Below are 25,085 nucleotides of genomic sequence, written 5' to 3' on the forward strand. Positions count from 1 at the left end.
TGTCTTATCTTTGTGATAGCAGTTGAAATTATGGCAACTAGAATAAGGGAAAACAATAGGATTAAAGGAGTTACGATTAAGGATAAAACAATGAAAATCTCCCAACTGGCCGACGATACAACTTTGTTCTTAAAAGCAGATGAAATTAAAGAAGCAATTAAAGAAGTAGATTGTTTTGGTAAACATTCAGGACTTGAATTAAATAAAGATAAATCTGAAGGAATCTGGTTGGGCAAAAATAAAAACAAGAAAGATGGGTTTGGGATAAAGATGTCGAGAGAAAACATTAAGTCTCTTGGTGTGATATTTGGAGTTTAAAAAAAAGGAAGTAGAGCAAATTAACTGGGGAAAAACATAGACTCTATAAATTATCTAATCAAGAATTGGAAAAAAAAGAAAACTCACTTTAATAGGAAAAAGTACAATAATAAACTCACTAATAATACCTAAAATAACATATCTATCATTAGTGCAACATGTTAGTACTGAACAAACAAAAGTTTTGGAAAAAATAGTATTTAAATATCTATGGGATGATAAACCAGATAAAATTAAACGAAGTGTAATGATAAATGAATATGAAGAAGGGGGGGGGGGGGGGGGGGGGGGGGGGGGGCTAAAAATAAGAGATATTGAAACACATGTAGAAATGCTAAGAGTAACATGGGTAAAGATACTTTTTGATGCAACACAAAAATATTCTAACTGGACCATAATACCTAAACTTTATTTTGATAAATTTGGTAAGGACCTGATGCTTTTTAGGATGAGAATACAATCATTAAGGATAATAGATAATATAGAAAAAAATCCCCTCATTTTACAGAAATGTCCTAGAGTCGTGGATAAAAGGGCCTGTTTCCAGTAATGTTAATTCTCCATAGCAGCCTGCCCCCGTATAATTTCTTATCTAGCTCAACTACAGTTTTTTTCTTTTCCGAAGAATAATTTTACACCTTTCCGACACCCAGATTTCATAATGTCAGTGAAAATGTATTTTTATAAAGTTGTCATTTTGAGCATCAAAGACATAAGGTCGTAAATAAAAGAAGGTTATCTCGAAATTGTAATTCGCAACATAGTATAAATTTCTTTTGATAAATATTTCCAAAACATCGTGTTTATTCATAAAACATAAAACAAAAATTTTCTCGGATGAAAATGCACTTGCAGAGACACAATTATGAAGAAAAATGCCATAAAATTGCAATTTTCTCCCGTTATATAGTTTTGGATGCAAATTTCCATCACAAAATCGGATAGAGCTTTATTTGTTTCATATGTATACCAAAAATCAGCTAATTCCATGTGGTGGAACGTTCTCATATCGCCGCCTGAATGTGGTTGTAAATTGAAAGAAAATGGGAAATGAGTAACAACCTTGTCTGAAACCCTATTATATAGCTCATTATATACAAAATTTTATATTGAATATCAGAGCGGATATTTTCATGACAGTTTTATGATATCTAACGACTAAATAAACAGTATCGATATAAAGATTTAAAATTCTTTTGAATCAGGTTCTTTGTTCATTCGTTTTTTTCCTTAAAGAATCAATGCATCTTGTAGTTCATTGGCGGGTCCACTTTTCTCCACGATATGTTATCAGAAAATATGTCAAGGTCAAGGTCTAAGCGCAAGGTAAATCAAGGTCAAAAATTCAAAATGTAAAATGAGTTAATTTTTGACTGCATTGCAAAGTGCATGAATAATGAAGACGAACGGTGCAAGTTTTATGGTCGTGCGATAAAAAATGACGTAGAAATGGCACTTTGAAAAATGTTTGTTTTCCCGCCAAAATTCAAATTTCCCCCAAAATGCCCTTAATTACCCTCTCCTCTGCTCCAAAATCTTTACATACACAGATATTATATTTGGCACAGTGACAGCATGTACGGATGCCTACAAACTTGATTGCTTTTCAATGACCTTGACCTTCGTTCAAGGTCACAGAGGTCAAATGATCAAAAATCGAAAATTTCAAATTCTCTTTCAAACGGTTAATTTTTATTGTATATTTAAGAAAACGTTTGTTTGAAGATGTTTGCAACGTTTCCAGGTCAAAACGTCAACTTTATCTCAGAAAAAATACATAGGAAAACATTTAACTGCCAAAATTAAATATTATCCTACAATTACACTTGAAATGTTTTTCCTCCAATACTCTGACACCAACAGACTTGATAATTGGCACATATAAAGCATTAATGACTGGCTACAAAAGGTATGCACATATTTGACCTTGACCTTCGAAGTTCAAGGTCACAGAGAGGGTTGAAAGTCAATTGATCGGTTAAAGAAGGGAAGCGAAGAGAAAACGAAGAGAAATCGTAGGTAAAACGTAGAAAAGCGTTCGTCAGAACGAGAACATGTCTGCAATCATTTTCTAGTTGGTAATCCTGTGTTTTGATCTTGATCTAGTTTTGTTTGTTGTTCTGTCTATTTGTCAGCCAATGTCTGCAACCACGGGGACTTGTGAAGTAGCCATCTTGGATTTTTTTTATGAAAAAGTGTTTCTCTCACTTTTTTTTCATATCTGTGTACATATTCTCAACATACCGAGCAAATACTCTCGTGTTTTTGTTAATTATCTAAAGAAAGTGGAAAATCGGCAATTCAACAATAGGCTAATTCAACCCAAGATTTGAAAATGTTCCACCACTTACATATTGATGATTTTTCCTCTCATCAATAGCATATTACGTACTGTTTAAGATGATAAAAATTGGTTTGCATCCAACGCCCATAAAAGGGTGTATTCTCTAAAAAATACAGTTTTTGTGTCTAAAATGTTATCATCGAAAATGGCATTTTTGAGATTGTTTCTTCCATAAAACAGCCAAATGGCGCGATGGAAACATGATTTCTTGTCACAATCATGCCATGAACGTATTCTTTACGGTGACCATCATTTGATTAGATTTTCATTAATATTTTACATAACATGCACATTTTATCAACACTTAGACAGCTTCTGAAAGGTACAACTTTGAGGAACCATAAAAAACAAACCAAGTGACCTAAATCTTTATACTTTATAGATTTGTAACCTCAACGGCATGGGCAATGCACCACCAACAGGAAATTTGAATCAGAGAAGGGGCCATTTTGGAAACAGGCCCTTTAATGCAGAGGAAAGAAAAAATAAACCCAAACACATTCAAAATGAAATAATTTGGGGATATACTCACATTACCTGTGGGGGTAAATCAATCATATCAAAAAATTGGATAGAAAGTGGTATAATAAAAATGGAAGACTTATGTGATGAAACAAGAACAATAAATGATGCCTATATTTATGCGAAACTAGTTATTAAAGGAAATTGGATTGCTGAACTAATGAAATTAAAAAAATCAATACCTAAAACATGGATTGAAGAAATGAAAAAAACTGAAAGGACAGAAACAAGTAGGCCTAAGGACGAAATTGAAAGATTAAGTGAGCATACAAATAAATTCATTTATAAAACCTTACTTAAAAGTAAGAAGGAAAATCCATATTTAGTAGAAAAGTGGAATAACAATATTCAATGCGAGAATAACAATGTACAAGAATGTTTTAAATTTATATTCAAGAAATTGCCTGATAATGTCTTAAAAAATTTTAAATGGAAGCTGATACATAATATTATTCCAACTAGGAAAAATCTTAAAAGATGGCGGATTGAAAGTACAGATGTATGTCCATATTGTAATAAAGTTGATGACAACTTGCATTTTTTCATAGAATGTTCACATTCAGATGAGTTTTGGAATATTTTAACAACGAATTTACATAAAATGGGAATATTTACAAAACTAAGAACATCAAAATATATTGTCATTGGGTATCAACCAGGAAAAAAGAAGTTTCAACAGTTAAATTTTCTACTTGTACTTGTAGGCTATAATATATATAAATCATTTTATGTCAGTGAAAAAAGAACAAAAACAGTAGATATTTACAATATGTTCATGGCAGACCTTAATTTCTACACAAAGTATTTCCATAAGGTCCTGGACCAATAGTTGTAGGTATGGTATGCCGACAGGAACCTGGGCAGATTTTCGTCTTCATGCTCCAAATCCATTTTAAAAATAGATTAAATAAAAAAAATTAACACGAACAACATAAATTAGTTAAAATAATAACTCGACCTTCTTTTTATATAAAAATCACTCAATCATTGTCATTTTTGCAGTTTTTTATAACTAATTACAACACCTCATGGATATTGTACGTTCGAACGATGTAATATTTGTTTCTCGAGTAGATGGAATCACAGGTCTGGCAACGTTAGGCCTACAGTAAGCCTAGTAAGAATCAGAAATAACTTAGTCCAAGTAAAGCAGTATATGATTGAAATTATTCTCAATAATGTAAATTTAAATTCTGAACTGTTTACATGCAGTAACTACGAATAAGACTTACTCGGTAATACTGTAAAGCGCAGTCTTCAAACAACCGCAGTCGATGACACGTGTTGTGGGCAGACGTTATACACTAGTACTCCTACACGTGGTAAACTCAGCAAGGAGCACTTGATTTGGAGTAAGCTCCCCTAACAAGGCTGCACAACACCATTTTAACATGTACGAATAAACGGAATTAATGAAGTATGGCGAATGCTAGCCCTCATGTGTGAAGACATTTTTGTATTCTGTTGGTGTCTTTGAAAATAAAATATTTTGAACCTTAAAAAAAAAAAAAAAAAAAAATATCAACCACACGCCCCAAATCTCAACTAATAGCTAGAATATACAAATCATAATGCGTTATACAGCTAATAGATTAGAATGCCCTAATTAAGGCGAATACCTTATGTATGTTTAAAATAGGTTGAAAGTATCAAAACTTGAAAAATAAATATTTGTATGAAAAAAAAAAAAAAAAGGTAAATAGCTAGTTATAAAACCACTTAATAGCTCAGTTCTAAAACTACTCAAATATGGCCCGCAGATAACACAGTTCTAAGACAACTAAAACCATGGTCTGTATATTCATGTAGATAGCTCAGTTCTAATATTCATGTTGATAGCTTAGTTCTAAAAACCATGGTCTGTATATTCATGTAACAATATCTCAGCTCTAAAACTATGGTCTGTATATTAACGTAGATTACTGATCAGTTCTAAGACAACTAAAACTATGGTCTGTATATTCATGTAAATAGCTTAGTTAAAAAAACTATGGTTTGTATTCATATAGATAGGTAATTTCTAAAACTATGGTCTGTATATTCATGTAAGTTGCTTAGTTAAAAAAAACTATGGTCTGTATTCATATAGATAGCTAATTTCTAAAACTATGGCCATTTTATGCAGGTATGTTTGTTGTGATTATAAAAGTATAAGTTATCATAATACTCAGGATGCGTTGTACACAGTATATGGTAATAAGAATAATAAAACAACAACCTCAATTTTTTGACCATTTTTGACATTATCAAATTGAAACAGATACTGTTGCAAAAACTAAGAAATACAGCTATCACCATGATTAGAAACGAAAAGCAAAAGTATCCTTCAAAGTTCTTCTTACCGACATGAACATCCCCCTGGAAAATGGTGGTGAATAGTTAAATTTCTGCGGAAATGAATTGTAAAGGAAAGTGCATCTTATAGATAAGTCTGAATGATTCAATTTTTATCAAACATTTGTTTCTACAACTGATAACACCCATAGACGATGTTCCATCTTATAAACCTCTTCTCCCAAATCAATTAATCTATGTAATATTAATATTTCTACTTAGCAAGATGTATCTTACTGCTCCATCTCATTAATACTGTATATAAGAAGTCCCATGCCTGGACTCAAAAGCACCCAGACCAACGGTGTATCTGAATCACTTTTACGCCTTCACAATTTCTTTAAATAAATCTGTGCAATCAGGCTATTTACAACATATCCAGAAAAGTGTTTATGCTGAAATGCTATTTTTAAGGGCACTGGGATGAGGAATTGTCCACCTATAGAGACTAACCAACCAATTGTTTTCCCATAGACTTTAGTGTTAACGTTTTGGAGTATTTCATTCAAATTCATGACTTCAATATGACAATTATGGTTTATAACAAAAGTTTAGGGTCTGATATAACACCTAATCAAAAAAAAAAGTTGGGTCCTTCAGCTCAAATTTGCTCCAGGGTAGCCATTTTGAAAATGGGCGAATTTCGCAGTAAAAATTCTCAAAAATCTGAAATGTTTACCTGTTAATTGTTATAACCTGAACTTTTGGGGAAAAAATCAATAGGACTTACGAAATTATTATCAACATTTCTTATTGATAGTTACCTATCAGGCTACATGTCTATTTTCTCGCTTCATAACATACTGGCCAATCAGTGGCTGTCAGACATTTTATCCTGGGCACAACTTTCTATACACAGGGGCTGTTTCAAAAATCTATTTTTTCAATTGGTTGGTTGTTCCCTATAGGCCTTTCTATGTCGCATCATTTTTAGATGTTTTATTCAGTTGTCTATCATCAATTATAATCTCGAAAGCCTAATCCGAATTTCTTCCCAAAGAATCTACAGTTGATCAACTATTATGAGTAAATGATACATTATTTCGACAACTTAATAGAAGAAAAGAGCAAGACTAATTTAATTTTGTGATATTAGTGGACTATTTGATAAGATTTGCTATGATGGACATGTATGATAAATATGAAATAGTATGGTTTAAAGACAATGTGCTGGATCAAATTGATGGACATCAGCGTCTTCATTGAAAACTTTATCAGCTTTGTCAAATAAAATTCAGTCAAATGTCAAAAAAAAAAAAAAAAAAAGATAAAACAGTTGTTACATGTTTAAGGAGTCAAAATGTATAAGAGTATACATCTATCTACAATGTATAAACATTATGTATATATGTACTTGGTTACAGGTACATGTGATACATGTGGACCCAGGTAGGATTGGGGCCTGATAGGACTCCAGGTAAACTTGGAGTGCACTCAACTGTATGTATGTATGTATGTATGTATGTATGTATGTATGTATGTTTAACTTAAAAAAAATAGCAAACACGCGATGCATGTGACCACTCTTGACATTTTGTATTACCCAGTGCGATATATCGACTGAGACGAATATTATACTTCCGAATGGTTGAACACCGAGTCATTACATCATGGCATGCCTGGTCCAGTCATGTTGCCATATATTTTTACCGAATTTACTAGTATAGAAACAAAGTCTTCTAGTGAAGCGAGCTTTGTGACGAAGTTTCCAAGCCGTAGTTATGCGCGTGTGCAGCAAGTAATATAAGGCGTAATCAGATGTTTTGTTATATTCTGGATTTTGGATTATCCTATTATATAGCGAGGTAGTTACATTTTTTTCAAAATATATATATATTGATGTTTATATATATTTCGATGTCTTATGTAGAAATGTATAGAAACATTTATTGTAGTATGTCATACAGACAGCATATAAAACGAATACATCAATGATTAATGATGGACCGAAATATCTATATAAACCATATATAACCCAGCCACCACACAATAATAACACATAAAAGAAGTTTATGAGTCAGTGATAATGATAAAAGGTACAAATACATGTTTCACATTTACATTTCTGTGGCATTATACTATACAATAATAAAATCAAACTAAAAGCAAGATTGTTTAGATTGTTTTCGATGAGACAATAAAGAAAAAACATTATTCGAGATACGATATGTACTCGCTTTTTCGTGATTTTTTTTTTATATCGCGGATAAATTTAGTTTGCTTTTGTTTGTTTGTTTGTTTGTTTTTTCTCTTTTGATTTTTTCCCAGTACATCACACAAATTATGAATATTCTATAAGTGAAATAATATCAATGGGTCTTGTTTAACTGATTTAAGCTACCGTTAGTGAGATTGGTAATATTGTTTGTGATAAAACAAATTTTTTTGTCAGTATCTCAGAGAATAATTTCATTCTGAAAGTATATATCATGTGTAATAGTTTTAATACTGATTCAATCACAAGTCAGTTGATCCTCCGAATTTTCCTGATAAGTGTTGTGCAATTTTATAGCAGTTAATGTCACACATTTTCATTGCTGTCAACAGCCTGCCTATTGTTGCCTGCTGCTGGAATGTGTTTACCCAGGTCCGAAGAAGGGCACCCATCATGTCCTGGAAGTTGTTCGGTCGGTCGTGTACGTGTTGATCTATAATTGGCGGCGACAGCCCGAGCTCAAGACACAGGTTGAAGTACGTGATACCAATGTGTCTCACTATTTCTGTTATCTCATCATCAGAAGGGACTCTGATCCAGACCTCATTGGGAACTCTACCTGTGATAACGAAAAAGATATCTTGCATATGTTAACATTCTGTTCTAATGTACTGATGTCAGCGACTAATTGTTCGCTTAATATTGTATTTTTGTTTGTACTATTAAGCTCACATTATCCAGAAAACATGAAACGGACACGTGTACGTTCGCTGTTTCGTCTTAAACGCAAACGGTACGGAAGTGCTACGGAAGTGCTACGATAATGTTAGGGTAATGCTACGGAAATGCTACGGTTGACGCTCACAAATAATCGACCGTTTCTGAATAATTGTCTGGTTCTTATAAAAAGCGGATCCTACACGAAGCGAACACGTAGAAACGACAGTGAAATGGTGTCTGATGGAGTGAATGTTGTATCGGGAATTGGAAGAACGTTTTATCAAACCGTACTATTATAGAAAACCTCAGTATGCGAAAATGTGTACAACTTTTAGAAACCGGAAATATTTATTGTAATATAAGGATCTTTCAAATTTAAGAAAAAAATATAATTTTCGGCAACAAAAGACAATAGCATTTAATTTCAAAATAAAATCACTCTCTACATTAGCACTGCTGTCGCGTATGTGTTGTCTCTGTGTGTCTGAACTTTATTGTTTTGTTTTTTATGTATTTATCTATATTTTCACTGCATTTATTCACTGTATTTGTACTGATAAACCGTTTAAGTAATACACTAATTGAATTGAAAAACTTGTATCAAAGTGTTAATTTAGGTACAGGTAAACAGATCAAGAATTCTGAACACAGATTGGCCAGGCTATGATTAGACCCCCTATAGGGCTAATTGTAAAAATGAGAAACTGACCAGGTGTTGTGATGACTTACACACCTGAGCCTGATGACTCCTAATGAATATATATATATATATATATATATATGGGGCAAAGAAGTAATTCAAACAGTGTAAACAGTAAGGTTTGTTAAATTTTCGAGGTAATCCGCCCCTTTATCAAAACACAAAAAATTACAAATACAGTCACATAATATATATAAGAAGTACTGGAAATATAGTAAAATACAATATACGCATGCGCCGTTATACTGCCATGTCATACCATCAGTTGATTATGATTTGTTTAAACGATGTAGAGTTATAAGCAGAAGTGGACGACCTGACTCTCATCAAGGTATACATTTTATGTTAGAGGAATTTAATCGTGATATCAAAAAGTGGGTAAGTGTACTCACAGATAGAACGAAATGGCAGGCTGTTATAAGAAACCATTCTTTTTTTTCAAAATTACGTAAAACTTTTCATAAACCCTTGTCTATCCCTGCTGAAATTAATTTCATTGGCTGTTAACAGGAGGCCAAGAAGCGAATATACGCTTACAAAAAGCCGTTAACTGTTATTGCTATTTATCCGAGACCGCCTTGAACACGTCCTTTCCCTTCATATATTAGCGAAAGAGATGAATTAAGAAAAATATTGAGAAAACATTATCTGCATCACCAATCAAAAACAGAAAAATATATTCTATTGATCAGAGGTCAGAAATGTGTGAAAACCAGAACAACTTTCGACAATACAGTAAAGAGAGAGGGAACTATAGTTACGTCACTCAAATTAAAAGGTAGTTCCAGAAGTACTTCCGGTCTAGAAAGTATCTGTTAGGGGTTGACAGAGAAATATATCACGTCTAAAACTAGAGATGGATATGGTGAACTGTGGGAGAATACCATGTCACGCGAGATCTCGCCAGGTCACAAGACCGCGGTCATTACAAATATGGCCGCGAAATGTTTTGAAACTAGCTATAGGCCTATAGACTATATAGACTACATTTTTTTTCTCTGAAGTGCACAGTATGAAAGAAAAATCAGTTCGTGACTGGCGTTTAAAAAAAACCGCGGAAGTGCTAAGTAGAGCACTCTAAAAAATCGTTTTTGAAACACCCTTCTAGATTCTTCGAGATGTATACAACATGTAGCTACATGTGTATTTTTAGCAAGCGCACAACATGTTTGTTTGGTTATCCGAATTATGTACTGTCGCCTCAGACACGGAGTCTGTTTCACACAAAATATTCTTAAAATATTTGTGATCTACTTTCAACGACTTAATTTCTGAAAATAACGATAAAATCATACACAAGATTAGCGTTTTCGAGGAAATACTCGTTCAACGGCGCATCACTTATGAATGACTAACGGCTTGTCAATGTGTAAAAACGGCTTTGATTTCAAACAATAAGAAATTATACAACTGTTTGCAATTTAGCAATATCTGCATACGTATGGGAAATATATAATAAAGTTGAATTTGTGTTAAAACAATTTTATAAGCTTGTCTATCGTTTACGTTGACATTAGGAATAACATTATTTCTTCTGAACATACTCACGTCATTTATATGATTAACTGAACATTCAAATATAGTTTTGCCTGTGTCACAAACAAACAAACAAACAAACAAATGAGGAAATCCCTATTTGAATGTAATTTTACGTTCTAACAACGGACGACATTCTATTGATGTCACCCAAAATATCAACTGTATATACTAGCATGTAGTAACTGTTCAATGCTCAAATATAGGTCTATACTGTTACTCGTTTATAGATTTCAATATTATGCACCTATAATAAATTACAATATGATGTACCTATAATAAATTACAATATAATGTGCCTATAATAGATTACAATATAATATACCTATAATATATTACAATATGATGTACCTATAATATATATCAATATGATTTACCTGTAATATATTACAATATAATGTACATATAATAGATTACAATATAATATACCTATAATATATTACAATATAATGTACCTATAATGTATTACAATATGATGTACCTATAATATATATCAATATGATTTACCTGTAATATATTACAATATAATGTACATATAATAGATTACAATATAATATACCTATAATATATTACAATATAATGTACCTATAATATATTACAATATAATGTACCTATAATATATTACAATATAATATACCTATAATATACTACAATATAATGTACCTATAATATATTACAATATAATGTACCAATAATATATTACAATATAATGTACCTATAATAGATTACAATATGATGTACCTATAATATATTACAATATGATGTACCTATATAATATCCTATACGGCCCCATCTCTTTATAACTTACTGTTACTCGCGGAAGTATTTCATATAATATATGCCCTGATGGCCTCATCCCTGTAACATCTCTAACATACAACACATCCTTGTGTGGAAACCTTACGTCATGTAGCATTACCAATAAATATGATTATATAGTATATAACTTACTGTATCGCGAAGATCGACTGCCAGTCAGTGCCGTATCTGGACATCGAGAAAGCTTCGTCCTCGACCTCTCAGCCATCATTAATACCTCAATCTCGGTTGGGCCTGAACAGTCGGACTAAAGGGACACCCGCCCACGTTCAGGTCAAAATTATGGGTTTTACCTCAGGGCTTTAGGAAAGTCGTTTGTGATTTATCTTATACATATTTGGGCCTGTAAGTGGTCTCCACTTTAACTCATGCAGTTTTACCTCTGTTTCACAAAACTTGATTAGTACACGGAATTTACTCATCCGTGACCGACAATGACAAACACGTACGTACATATATACAAACACTTACACAATATCGTAAACAGACCCGGAGTTTGTCTAGCAGACAAGGTACTCCCTGTCAGACACCTGTTGAGCAGTCATGACGTCATCATTGGTAATGATGTCAATTAAGAAGAAGATTAAAAATTTGAGTTACATTTATCGGTCACATATTAAGTAAAACACTTTTCATAGATGGTTTATTATCGGTTGATAAACTGTCGGCAAGAATTAAGGTAGATTTTCCCATGGGCATGGTCCTTGTTCTGCATGGACGCTCAAACAACCCGAAATATACCCCGAGTTTCCCCTGGCCCTGACACCATGTCTATGGATACAGGATTTTCCATAAGGGCGGCGTGCCAAATTACGTGGGGTCCGGGGAGTATTCACCGGGAAATTTTTTAGCAGGTAAATGCAACATCCTTCATTCTAGTGTATTTCACGATACGACCAACCCCTTCCCCCTTAAAGCCGCCAGTGGCACGTTGCAGTCAGTTGTCACACGTCTAAAATTACCACCATAAGTCTTTTTTAACTTGTTTATATTTACCCCTACACACAAATTTCCGAGTAAGTAATAAGTGTTTCAGTAGTGTGAAAACCGTCGAGGGCTGACGGGTGACCCATGACCTTCACACCCGACAGTGAAATCAAATTCAGGCCATCTAGGCACGTCTTATCTTTTGTAAGCACGTTTCCAAGAAAATATAAAGAAGTTTCTCAGTAACTTAAACTTTATTACGTGTACGTTAATTGAGTTCCAAATATTTAGAAATTGAAATTTCTAATATTCTTTTTAAACATTCCATATGTAACCTTCCTTATCTGGATAGTTGTTAACTGTTTTAACCATCTCACACTGTAGTTTGTGAGCAGTTATTTCAAGTTATAAATCACCGTGTAGTTTGCGAGCAGTTATTTCCAGTTATAAATAACGTGTTTTTTGTGAGCAGTTATTTCAAGTTATAAATCATCGTGTTGTTTGTGAGCAGTTATTTCCAGTTATAAATCACCGTGTAGTTTGTGAGCAGTTATTTCCAGTTATAAATAACCGTGTTGTTTGTGAGCAGTTATTTCAAGTTATAAATCATCGTGTTGTTTGCGAGCAGTTATTTCCAGTTATAAATCACCGTGTAGTTTGTGAGCAGTTATTTCAAGTTATAAATCATCGTGTTGTTTGCGAGCAGTTATTTCAAGTTATAAATAACCGTGTTTTTTGTGAGCAGACAATTGTGGTCATAATCTTATGATAAAGACATGCATTACATTTTGTCCAGTACAACCTTAATAATTCTCCATTTTTGCATTATGTAGTTTCTTTTCCTTAAGCAATTCCTGTATAAACAAATTGTATCTAATACATGTACATGTATATATATTGTGTACATTGTTTATGAACCCTCATTTGTAGTATCCTAATGTAGCAACATTCATCTTACTCTTAGATCTCTAGATCTGTCTGTCTTCCTGTCATTCTTCTTTGCTTTCCTTTCTTTATAATCATTATAAGTAAACTGTGTCACTATTAAAATCGTTGTAATATATATTCTATTGAGAGGGCTTTTATAAGTTTTTAAAAACTTGTGCCCAATCCAATTGTTTCTGAACAATAACATGTGTTCAAATCAAATCAAACAATTTTTTTATATCTTAAAAGTATGATAGAAAATTTTCTAACATAAATTGTTGGACTAGTTTTCCTCTATTTAAAATGATATTTGAAAACTCTTTAAGTACTAATATTACATAATTGATTTCATAGTCCTTATCAATACCATGTACACCAATGATAACAGACATTGGATGACGAGGAACCATAATACCATAGACTTCTTCTATTTTTCTGTGTTGATGGAAACCAAACAGACTTAACATGGAAGCATTCCCAGAAAGAAAGCAAAAATGGTTTCCCTGCCATCAAAACAAAATGGTTTTCCTGCCATCAAAACAAAATGGTTTTCCTGCCATCAAAACAAAATGGTTTCCCTGCCATCAAAACAAAATGGTTTTCCTGCCATCAAAACAAAATGGTTTTCCTGCCATCAAAACAAAATGGTTTCCCTGCCATAAAAACGAAAAAGTTTCCCTGCCATCAAAACAAAATGATTTCCCTGCCATCAAAACAAAGTGGTTGCCCTGCCATCAAAACAAAATGGTTTCCCTGCCATCAAAACGAAATGGTTTCCCTACCATCAAAGCGAAATGGTTTCTCTGCCATCATAACGAAATGGTTTTCCTGCCATCAAAACGAAATGATTTCCCTGCCATCAAAACGAAATGGTTTCCTTGCCATCAAAACAAAATGGTTTATCTGCCATCAAAACGAAATGGTTTCCCTGTCATCAAACAAAAAATTTTTTTCTGTCATCAAAACAAAATGGTTTTCCTGCCATCAAAACAAAATGATTTCCCTGCCATCAAAACAAAATGGTTTCCCTACCATCGAAACAAAATGGTTTCTCTGCCATCAAAACAAAATGGTTTCCATACCATTAAAACAAAATGATTTCCCTGCCATCAAACAAATGGTTTCCCTGCCATCGAAACAAAATGGTTTCCCTACCATCGAAACAAAATGGTTTCCCTGCCACCAAAACAAAATGGTTTCCCTGCAATCAAAATAAGTGTACATCTCTCTTAATCTACTAACGACTCTTTATTAGTTTAGTATTCGTATATACAAGTCTATGTAACATTTTAAATTGAAAGTGTGTCTCATCTGTAATACTTCTTGGAAGTAAATAGAAATATTTCATGTGTCCAGAGGTATTTTGTAACAATTCATGCCATTTCAATTGACTAGTTTCTGGCAAACTTTTTATTAAGTCAATAAAACAAAAATATTTTTGGACTTTGTTATGAGTAGATACGTACAAAATTAATTAACAATGGTCAGTGAATTGGTTGGTTAACTTCAATCCTACTAAAACAGAAACCTTATTAATATCCAAAAAGACTAATTCCCCAAGTCATCCCCCTCTACATATGAACAATATTTTGCTTTCTGAGGTAAGTTCACATAGGCATCTCGGTTTGACTCTGTCCAACAATGGCGGTTGGACTGATCATATCAACTTGATCATATCCAAGGTTTCACCAAAATTGAATATTTTACGCAGATTCAAATTCACTTTAGATCGTACTTCCCTTCAAACTCTGTATTTTACTCTTATCCGACCTATTTTTGAATATGGGAACATTGTTTGGGATAACCTTACAAAAACTCAGTCTGACATGCTAGAAAATCTCCAATTAGAGGCAGCGCGTATAGTTACTGGCGGAACTAAACTCACAAGTAGAGTAAAACTTTATCTTGAAACAGGCTGGCTTCCCTTAGAGCAAAGACGTAAACACCACAAAATAATTCATTTCCATAAAATGGTTCACGGTCTCCTTCCTCAGTATCTACAAGAAATTCTTCCTCGACGTAATAATAGCATCCATGATCACAATACTCGTGTTGGAAATAACTTTCGCCCTCCTCCTTGTCGCACAAGTCTTTACATGAAATCCTTCCTGCCATCTGTAATCCCTTTGTGGAATTCCTTGCCAGATGCAATCAAAAGTGATCCGTCCATAACTAAATTGAAAAGTCATTTGAATAAACCACGCCACAAAGTTCCACATTACTTCCTTAGCGGTAATAGACTGGGTCAGATTCACCATGCAAGATTAAGGATGGAGTGCAGCCCACTAAAATTTAATCTATTTCATAAAAATCTTATAGATAGTCCTCTATGCATGTGTAATCATGAAGATGAGACCAACGAACATTTCTTATTACGTTGTCCACTTTTCGCGCAGTTTCGCTTACGTTGTTTTAGTGCTCTAAACTATCCCTTATCAACTGAAATACTACTCTTCGGTGATAACGAACTCACGTATGATGAAAATCTTTTGATTTTTTCCAGTGTTCAAGAATTTATAATTATTTCTAAAAGATTTGAATGATTGTTTTTATTTTTTTATTCTTTATTGTTTGCACAGCTGTTACAGCAGGTTGTATATCTCATGTCATGGCATAAAATTCCTCTCTGATCTTTTTCTTCTGGTCTTTTCATCTCTCCTCTTTCCGAATTTCCCCATTTTTCATTTATTCAAGTATTACATTGCTCACTTACGTATTCTCCCACTTGCTGCCGTTTACTCAATGTGTCATAAAAGGAAACGGATTAATATAAGTCCTATACTTGTTTCCGAATCCTATTCACATTATGATTGTATGATTGTGTATTGTATATGTATGAATTGAATGAATAAAATAAAGTTTATATTAAAATTAATTAACAGCATGGAATATTAATATTTCCAATGTCATTTCTAATAATATTTTTTCCAATGTGTTGGAATAGCACGTACAATACCATAGTATTCTGTAAAATTAACTACTTATACTCTGGAACTTCTGTTTTTTTTTCTTTTTTTTTCGTGAAATTTTGGTTATTCTACTCCTTGACTGGAAAAATCATGATTTTGGTTTTCTTTGTATACTAAATGAAGGTTGACATTTAGTGCAAGACGATTCAAGTTTATTCAATGATTTTATAGAACCTCAGGAGAATCCGACAAAATTAGCGAGACAAAATTAGCGAGTCGACTTCAAATTATAAGCTTCCAACTTACAGATTTCCAAATCAAGTTATTGTAATAAACTTTTTCATATTCAACAAATGTACTAATGTAGTAAGTACCATTGAAAACACCAACAAGAAATATATTTAAAAAAGATAAACGGCATAGTTTAAATGCTGGTGGTTATAATGTAAAACTGCTGTTGAAATAAATTAACGATATAATGCGTTTCAGCACGGATAACAGAATTATATCAGTTTGAATCATTTTTAATCAGGAATTTAATTTTATCAATGTATCATTTAAAAAGATTCATCCGCTTATTCAGCTTACATTCAATCTTAACTTTGTTTCGGTTTTAACTGCATATCTGCAATTTGCATTTACCGCTACATTGACCAATCACATACTTCATCTTGACCAGTAACGCCACCTGTCGCGTCATATCCGGGGCAAAAAGAAAATTATACGGCTATGCCGAAAAACACTAATTGTTTGAAAAGGTCAAAAAACACATACGAGTTGCTTCCCTTGTACCATTGTCAATATGATACATTGTAACCACAGGCGTCTACTTCTATAAATAGAGAAAAAAATATTGGCACTACGTATGAGTAGGGCCTAATATTTTTTGTCTATTAATACCATCCAAAGGCAGACGCCTGTGATATAACCTATATTAACACAGACAAGTCAAAATATACGTAGTGTAATAGTGTCATTTTTTATTAAGCTTAGAACAATGAAATGTGGGAAAAACAACTTTGATGAGTTGGTGGGCACCATAAAAGCATGGTTTGTTTTGATTTGGGGTTTATTTTTTTTTTTATACTTTTTCATTGTTTTTTTTTTGGGGGGGGGGTCATCGGCACCATTGACAAGGCTCCACAAAGATTACACCAATTACATCTAGCATATACACACAAAGCATAAATACACATTCAAAAGCAATATCATACTATCATACCCACATGTTCATGAGAGAGAGAGAGAGAGAGAGAGAGAGAGAGAGAGCATTACAATTTCTTACCCCAAGTACCTGTGATTATTACCACAGATTTACAGAATACACAGAGGGTCGATCGAGTTATGTCCCCTGAAGAGAGGTATCATATAGGTGGCGCGCAATGCTTATCGATCAGCTGCAGCAGATGACGAAAGTGGAAGAGGGCCGGTGATTCGGGTAATGTCAAACAACGGATTATCTCGGGGAATGGCAGGAAAATCTTCTCTTGACAACGTTACAAAGAGGTGAGCCCTGTTTTTCGCCTTCATGGTATATAAGATAATCAACTGACAACCACCCGTAATGTTTTAATTCCTGGACTTGTACTATTGTTATCGGAGGCCGGAGGGTCGTAGGCCTATCGAATTTGTACATTTGTATCAACCGGGCACTTCAGATTTCCATAAAATTAGCCTTGGGTATGTCAATTAAGTTTACATAAGACACCTGCTGTATCATAATCATTTAACTTTAAATGTTCCAAACTATACACTATATTTATGAAAGCCCCCTCCTCCGCTATAGTGCAGTGTTACCGGTAGGCCTACTGTCTAAGAGTTTGCAGCATGGAACTTGACATTCATCCTCATTTACAAGAATGTAAGAAATTCTCTCATGCACTGCTTATGTATGAGCCAAGAGCTTGTGTATGGCATAGTCATAGCTATGCATTAAAACAGTTACTGTGAAATAACATGTAAAACTCAGTTATATAATTGACTTTGATGCCAAAGACTTCATACATACATCGTAGTCATATTGTATAGCTGTACTGGATTAGGCTAATTTGTCAGGAAGTTTTGAGAATCTTCCTGTGGAATAAGAAGTTAAAAAGCATATATTTGTAGATGGACGATGTCTGGTGTATGTTCCATGTCAGGATCAGAGTAAATTCGGGCTAGTATATATTCTACAATTGTATATATTTTACTTAGCTGTTAGAACATACACTTCGATCTTTGTCTCCATTCAATAAAGCCGGAATTACCATGCGAGAGATCCGGTTTTGATTCGCATAGTACTCATCAGGAATGTTTTTTTTTCGTTTTCATTCTCACATTAATGTATGGTATGTTTGCTGGGTTCATCGCCCCATGAACAGCGAGGGTTATTTTGAGGTGGAGTCTCCTTGTAGTAGTTGGTGACTACCTCACTCAACAACATATATCTGGATCGAGGCCTGTCGCATGGCATCCAGAGCAATTAAGATACCATGACAACAAAGATCGCTCTGTTTCTCAGCTTTCTGAGAAACATAAACCAGCAATGGGTAAGGGAATCACAACCACAACCTCGCATCTTCACCCAATCAACTGAGCTATCTTGACCCTTTCTTTATGTATAGATATTGCCATGTAGTTATTATTGTAGAAATGAGACCTCGGAGGCTCCATAAATATAATTGTTATACGGCAACAATTTAAGTCTACACCTGTAAATATAACTTACAAGCCTAAAAAAATAATACACATGTTTCCGCTTACATGTCAGAAAAAAAATGTCTTTTTCTCCAACACGCTAACCATATGAAATGTTCTAGCCAACTTCGGGCATACTACCGTAATATGCTAACCCTATAGGAAATTTTCGTTGCCAGATGCCGGCATACTACCGTAACATGCTAACTATAGGAAATGTTTGTTGCCAGATGCCGACATACTACCATATACGCAGTCAAAATGAGGTACAATCCTTAAATATCAAATTTGTTCATGACATAATATAATGATTTACCCTGAATCTGAATTCATGTCTCATTTATCAGATCCCACCTATATACTTTACAACATTAATTGTAACTTTCTAGAATTTCCTGTGAGGATATATTCGATCACACATAGTCTATGCGGATCTGGAATCCGGAAATGGACATTTTTTGCAGGATTTTTTTTCCTCTCTTCTGATTTTAGACAATTGTTTTCTAAGAAAAAACATAACTAAAAAAAGAAAGATCTATACTTAATTTCTTTTTTTCTTTTTTTTTTTTCAATGAAACTTATACATGAATTTGATTTAAAAAGAAGAGCCTTCAATTTCTATATTTAGATTATTAAAAAAAAAGATCATTGATTAAATATATGGAATTATTGGAAGTTAAATTCAATTGAACTAATGTTTTTGAATATGCATACATTTTATTTAGTTCAAAATTGATGTTTTATCAGTATATATATACATTTGAACACAATTCATCTCAGGATTTTTATTTGACTCTAAGTATTTTACAACTGAGAGTCACTGACTCCTGATATTTTGATCCTACTTTTATTTACTGTTCAGTAGTTTCATTCACTATTCAGTACAAGTTATAATAACTCAGCTGCATTTACTTGTTATCAAATTGAATACTATTAATCAATTAATTTTTTTTTTTTTTGTTGATGAATGCAATATGTTTAGTAAAAATGTTGTTGCGCGCAATCTCCAGTTTGAGGAAAGTCCTCAAACTGGAGATCTCCAGTTTGCCAACATTTGATCCTTGACAGGTATGCATAGAGTACCCTAGCTAGTTCTTTCTGACAAATCAGTACATTAGACCTAGCTTTTACTTCAAGCTGCTCTGTCTGATCGAGTTGTAGGTTCTTGAAATTATGAAGTTCGAATTCAGCACATGTTCAAATGATGACCACAACAGAAATAAGATGGCTTTTCTTGCACATGACTGACAGGTTTCACTGCATGTGTATATAATTTTTGACAAATTAATTAAGTTTAAATTTAGGATTTAAAAATCTGGAGCCTCCATGTCATAGGAAAGTTAATTGGAATTGTTTATGGAGACTTTTCGTAATCGCAGTAAATTTTGGGATGGCTGTATGTATCAGCAATAGAAGTTCTTTACTTGAAAAATAAAAAATAAAGTGAAAGAGCAAAATTTTAGGGCGACACTATTTATGACAACTTGTAGGTAGTCTCAAGCCATTGTCTTCATATTAATATAACCATTGTGTGCACAGCTTTCATAAATATGCATAATTATCTTCTGTTTAAGATAGCGTTTTAACAAAATTTCTCTTTGCATTAAATTCATGTGATAAAAAAATCATAATGATTAAGAAACCAATTACAAACCACTTGTCATTTTTGCAGGCGTGTTTAAAGTTATCACATGCTTTACTATGGAATGAAATTTCTTATTATATTAGTTATAAACTTCGAGTGGAGCGAGATTTCAAATTCGTTTAATTTATAGTTGATAAATTGTCTCTTTAAAATGCAGTGTAAGATAGCAATTACTTTAGCAGAAAAAGCGTATACATTTTAATGCAATAAAGCAATAACACTTAACCCTTAACTTGTTTTCATTCAACTTTTCAAGTGTTAAGGAAGTTAATTAAGAAAAAGTTCATTATCGTCTATATATGGTATTATGTCCAACTGCCAATCACACAAAATGAATTACCGGCTTTGTGAGAAGGAATTTTAAATAACAACAAAATTAACAAGAAATATCTTTAAAAAAAGATAAACGGCATAGTTTTAATGCTGGTGGTTATAATGTAATACTGCTGGTGAAATAAATCAATGAACTAATGCGTTTCAGCACATATAACAAAATTAGATCAGTTTGAATCATTTTTGGTAATAATAAGACTGCATTTGAATCAGGAATATGATTTTATTGATGTGTCATTTGGAAAGATACATCCACTTATTTAGCTTGCATTCAATCTTAACTTTGTTTCGTTTTTAACTGCATATATGCATTTTGCATTGACCGCTATACATTGACCAATCACATACTTCATCTTGACCAGCAACGCCACCTGTCGCGTCATATTCGGGGCCAAAACAAAATTAGACGGCTATGCCGAAAAACAAATTCCTTGTGTAGGGAAATGTGAACAAAAATTGGTTAAACAAAAAAAACTGTGTAAGACTTTTTTTTTTTATTTACAATATACATTTATATGTTGGAGAACAAAGCAACAACAAAAAAAATTATTATTTGCCAGTTGGTCTGCTTGTCAAAATTTGAAAATATTTGTAAACATATCCATATATATAGGTGGATATTGTAGATACAGCCGTGTGATGTACATGTATATGTATGTATGATTTTGACTGCATGTGTGCTTGACAGGAACATGGCAGAGGAAAGCAAACAGACTGAGTAAGTCTATCAAGGTTTTTGACATTGCATTTACTTTCACCATATTCCTTAGACATATACATATATAGTGAAACCTGACGACTTTACAAACAATGGCCATTGTATTTATCCAGTAATAAATTAGCCAATCCTTCACATGTCTATTGTAGCGCAGTGGAAATTTTAGTTTTTCATTGTAAACCTACACCCTACTTTGGGTATACATGTCCCCATCCCCACCTTGGCTTATTTATATTATGGGATAAATAATAAACAGTTAACTAATAAGATGTCTTGTGGTATATGTAAAAAAAAAAGCAGTAATTAATGAAAAATATCTTAAAACTCCATTTATTTACCACAAATGAGGCCACATTCTTCTCATAATTTATTATTAATTATTGTCAGGTTTCACTTGAATCTTCACCATAATGTTACCCACAACATGAACCTACTCTTACCTGGAAAATTAAATTTGCATCATTAACTTTTATATTAAAGCCTTTATTCCTTAGCCTTGTACTTATTTACCCTTTACCTTATATAGTAGCGTACCTTTTGTAGTTGAATTGAGTACAAATTCCATAACAATATTTTTATTCTGCCTGTGGCGAATGACTTTCTATTGAAGTTAAATCAAAGTATAGTCAGAATGACACCGTAGTACATTTTATATAAAACTGACATTTCGGTGCTGAAGAAAACTGCAGTGTGTGCAACTTCATTGTGAAATGTCAGTAAATGGGGGAAAAATCAATAGGTGATATATATGTCTCCTGCCCGCAGGACATGTTATTGATTATTTATAGGTAGGTAGGTAATTATGTCAGAGTTTGGCAGCTGTGGATGAATCTCTCTTGTATCTGTGGACTGTAATTATGATGATTGATCAACATTAGGTTGTATTGTTAATGTGGATTTTATAATATCTTAATATTGAAAATTACACATCAATTTGATTTGCACATATGTTGACTCTAGCAAAGTTGTGCTGCTTATAAGTTTCAAGATTTATTCCCATATCAATATAACAAAGGGGAATTAATCTCGTTAGTATTTAAAAAATGTAGCACCAAGGAATTAACAAACACTGGACTTGATCAGGGAAAATTGATGTAAATATAGAAAACATTTAACCCTCAATATACAATATACAATTTATTTGATCAGTACAGGGATGGTGTGACTGAGTGCGTTGGAAATGAACGAAAATTGATATAAGTGAACTGAATCTAGTGAATTGATGCTGAAATTGAAAATCATATTACTGGAAAGATTTAAGAAAAAGCATAGAAAAATATATATAATGCAAGTATAATTCCTGATGGAAAGGAAACATTTTTAGGAAAAATTTTCAAATGACATATATATATATATACATTTACTTTTTGAGAAAGATTTTATTACCATTTAATGTTTTTGTGTAAAAAATATCGATTACATGTATGTATAGATTGAAAACTTCCAAATATCCATGTGTTTCTACTTACTTTTTTACTGTATATTTTTTAACTTCATGCTTATCCATGTCAATCAATTTTGGTACCCCATTATCAATTACGAAAACAGAAATTAATTTCCATTAGTGGTGTTACTTTACATGCACCCCAGGTGTCGGAAGTAATGAAAAAATCTCTTAAAAGACTTCATCAGCGGCGTGATGAAGAAATATGACATAGCATGGAGGAACGATATGGTCTAGTGGTAGGACTCTGAGTTAGGACCTGACTGATCAGGTCCCTAGTTTGAGGCCCGACATGGGCTAGGACCTGACTGAATAGTCCCTAGTTTGAGTGACGACACGGACTAGGACCTGACTGATCAGGTCCCTAGTTTGAGGCCCGACATGGGCTAGGACCTGACTGAATGGTCCCTAGTTTGAGTGCCCGACATGGACTAGGACCTGACTGAATGGTCCCTAGTTTGAGGCCCGACATGGGCTAGGACCTGACTGAATGGTCCCTAGTTTGAGGCCCGACATGGGCTAGGACCTGACTGAATGGTCCCTAGTTTGAGGCCCGACATGGGCTAGGACCTGACTGAATGGTCCCTAGTTTGAGGCCCGACATGGGCTAGGACCTGACTGAATGGTCCCTAGTTTGAGTGCCGACATGGACTAGGACCTGACTGAATGGTCCCTAGTTTGAGGCCCGACATGGTCTAGGACCTTACTGAATGGTCCCTAGTTTGAGTGACGACATGGTCTAGGACCTGACTGAATGGTCCCTAGTTTGAGTCCCGACATGGTCTAGGACCTGACTGAATGGTCCCTAGTTTGAGTCCCGACATGGGCTAGGACCTGACTGAATGGTCCCTAGTTTGAGTGACGACATGGTCTAGGACCTGACTGAATGGTCGCTAGTTTGAGTCCCGACATGGGCTAGGACCTGACTGAATGGTCCCTAGTTTGAGTCCCGACATGGGCTAGGACCTGACTGAATGGTCGCTAGTTTGAGTCCCGACATGGGCTAGGACCTGACTGAATGGTCGCTAGTTTGAGTCCCGACATGGTCTAGGACCTGACTGAATGGTCGCTAGTTTGAGTCCCGACATGGGCTAGGACCTGACTGAATGGTCCCTAGTTTGAGTTTTGACATGGGCTAGGACCTGACTGAATGGTCGCTAGTTTGAGTCCCGACATGGTCTAGGACCTGACTGAATGGTCACTAGTTTGAGTCCCAACATGGGCTAGGACCTGACTGAATGGTCACTAGTTTGAGTCCCGACATGGACTAGGACCTGACTGAATGGTCACTAGTTTGAATCCAGACATGGGCTAGGACCTGACTGAATGGTCCCTAGTTTGAGTCCAGACATGGGCTAGGACCTGACTGAATGGTTGCTAGTATGAGTCGTGACATGGGCTAGGACCTGACTGAATGGTCACAAGTTTGAGTCCTGACATGGACTAGGACCTGACTGAATGGTCCCTAGTTTGAGTCCCGACATGGGTTAGGACCTGACTGAATGGTCGCTAGTTTGAGTCGTGACATGGGCTAGGACCTGACTGAATGGTCCCTAGTTTGAGGCCCGACATGGTCTAGGACCTGACTGAATGGTTGCTAGTTTGAGTCGTGACATGGGCTAGGACCTGACTGAATGGTCACAAGTTTGAGTCCCGACATGGGCTAGGACCTGACTGAATGGTCCCTAGTTTGAGTCCCGACATGGGCTAGGACCTGACTGAATGGTCGCTAGTTTGAGTCCCGACATGGGCTAGGACCTGACTGAATGGTCGCTAGTTTGAGTCCCGACATGGGCTAGGACCTGACCGAATGGTCACTAGTTTGAATGACGACATGGGCTAGGACCTGACTGAATGGTCGCTAGTTTGAGTCCCGACATGGGCTAGGACCTGACTGAATGGTCCCTAGTTTGAGTGACGACATGGGCTAGGACCTGACTGAATGGTCACTAGTTTGAATGACGACATGGGCTAGGACCTGACTGAATGGTCCCTAGTTTGAGGCCCGACATGGGCTAGGACCTGACTGAATGGTCCCTAGTTTGAGTGACGACA

General features: G+C 34.4%; 1 protein-coding gene across 2 annotated transcripts in view; it reads left to right on the forward strand.

Moving 5' to 3' along the window:
• Nucleotides 1-17,558: 17,558 nt before the first annotated feature.
• The window catches only part of LOC117342242 (growth hormone-regulated TBC protein 1-A-like), a 37,605-nt gene continuing 30,078 nt past the window's right edge, over nt 17,559-25,085 (forward strand). Inside the window, exons 1-2 of one of the 2 annotated variants that reach the window (XM_033904299.1) lie at nt 17,559-17,717; nt 21,557-21,586. In XM_033904299.1, the coding sequence (XP_033760190.1) occupies nt 17,653-17,717; nt 21,557-21,586 (95 nt within the window). In that variant the 5' untranslated portion in view covers nt 17,559-17,652. The remainder of the gene's footprint in view (nt 17,718-21,556; nt 21,587-25,085) is intronic. The other variant, XM_033904300.1, reaches the window with a different exon arrangement.

Source organism: Pecten maximus, chromosome 14 (genome assembly GCF_902652985.1).
Source record: "Pecten maximus chromosome 14, xPecMax1.1, whole genome shotgun sequence".
Classification (NCBI taxonomy): Eukaryota; Metazoa; Mollusca; class Bivalvia; order Pectinida; family Pectinidae; genus Pecten; species Pecten maximus.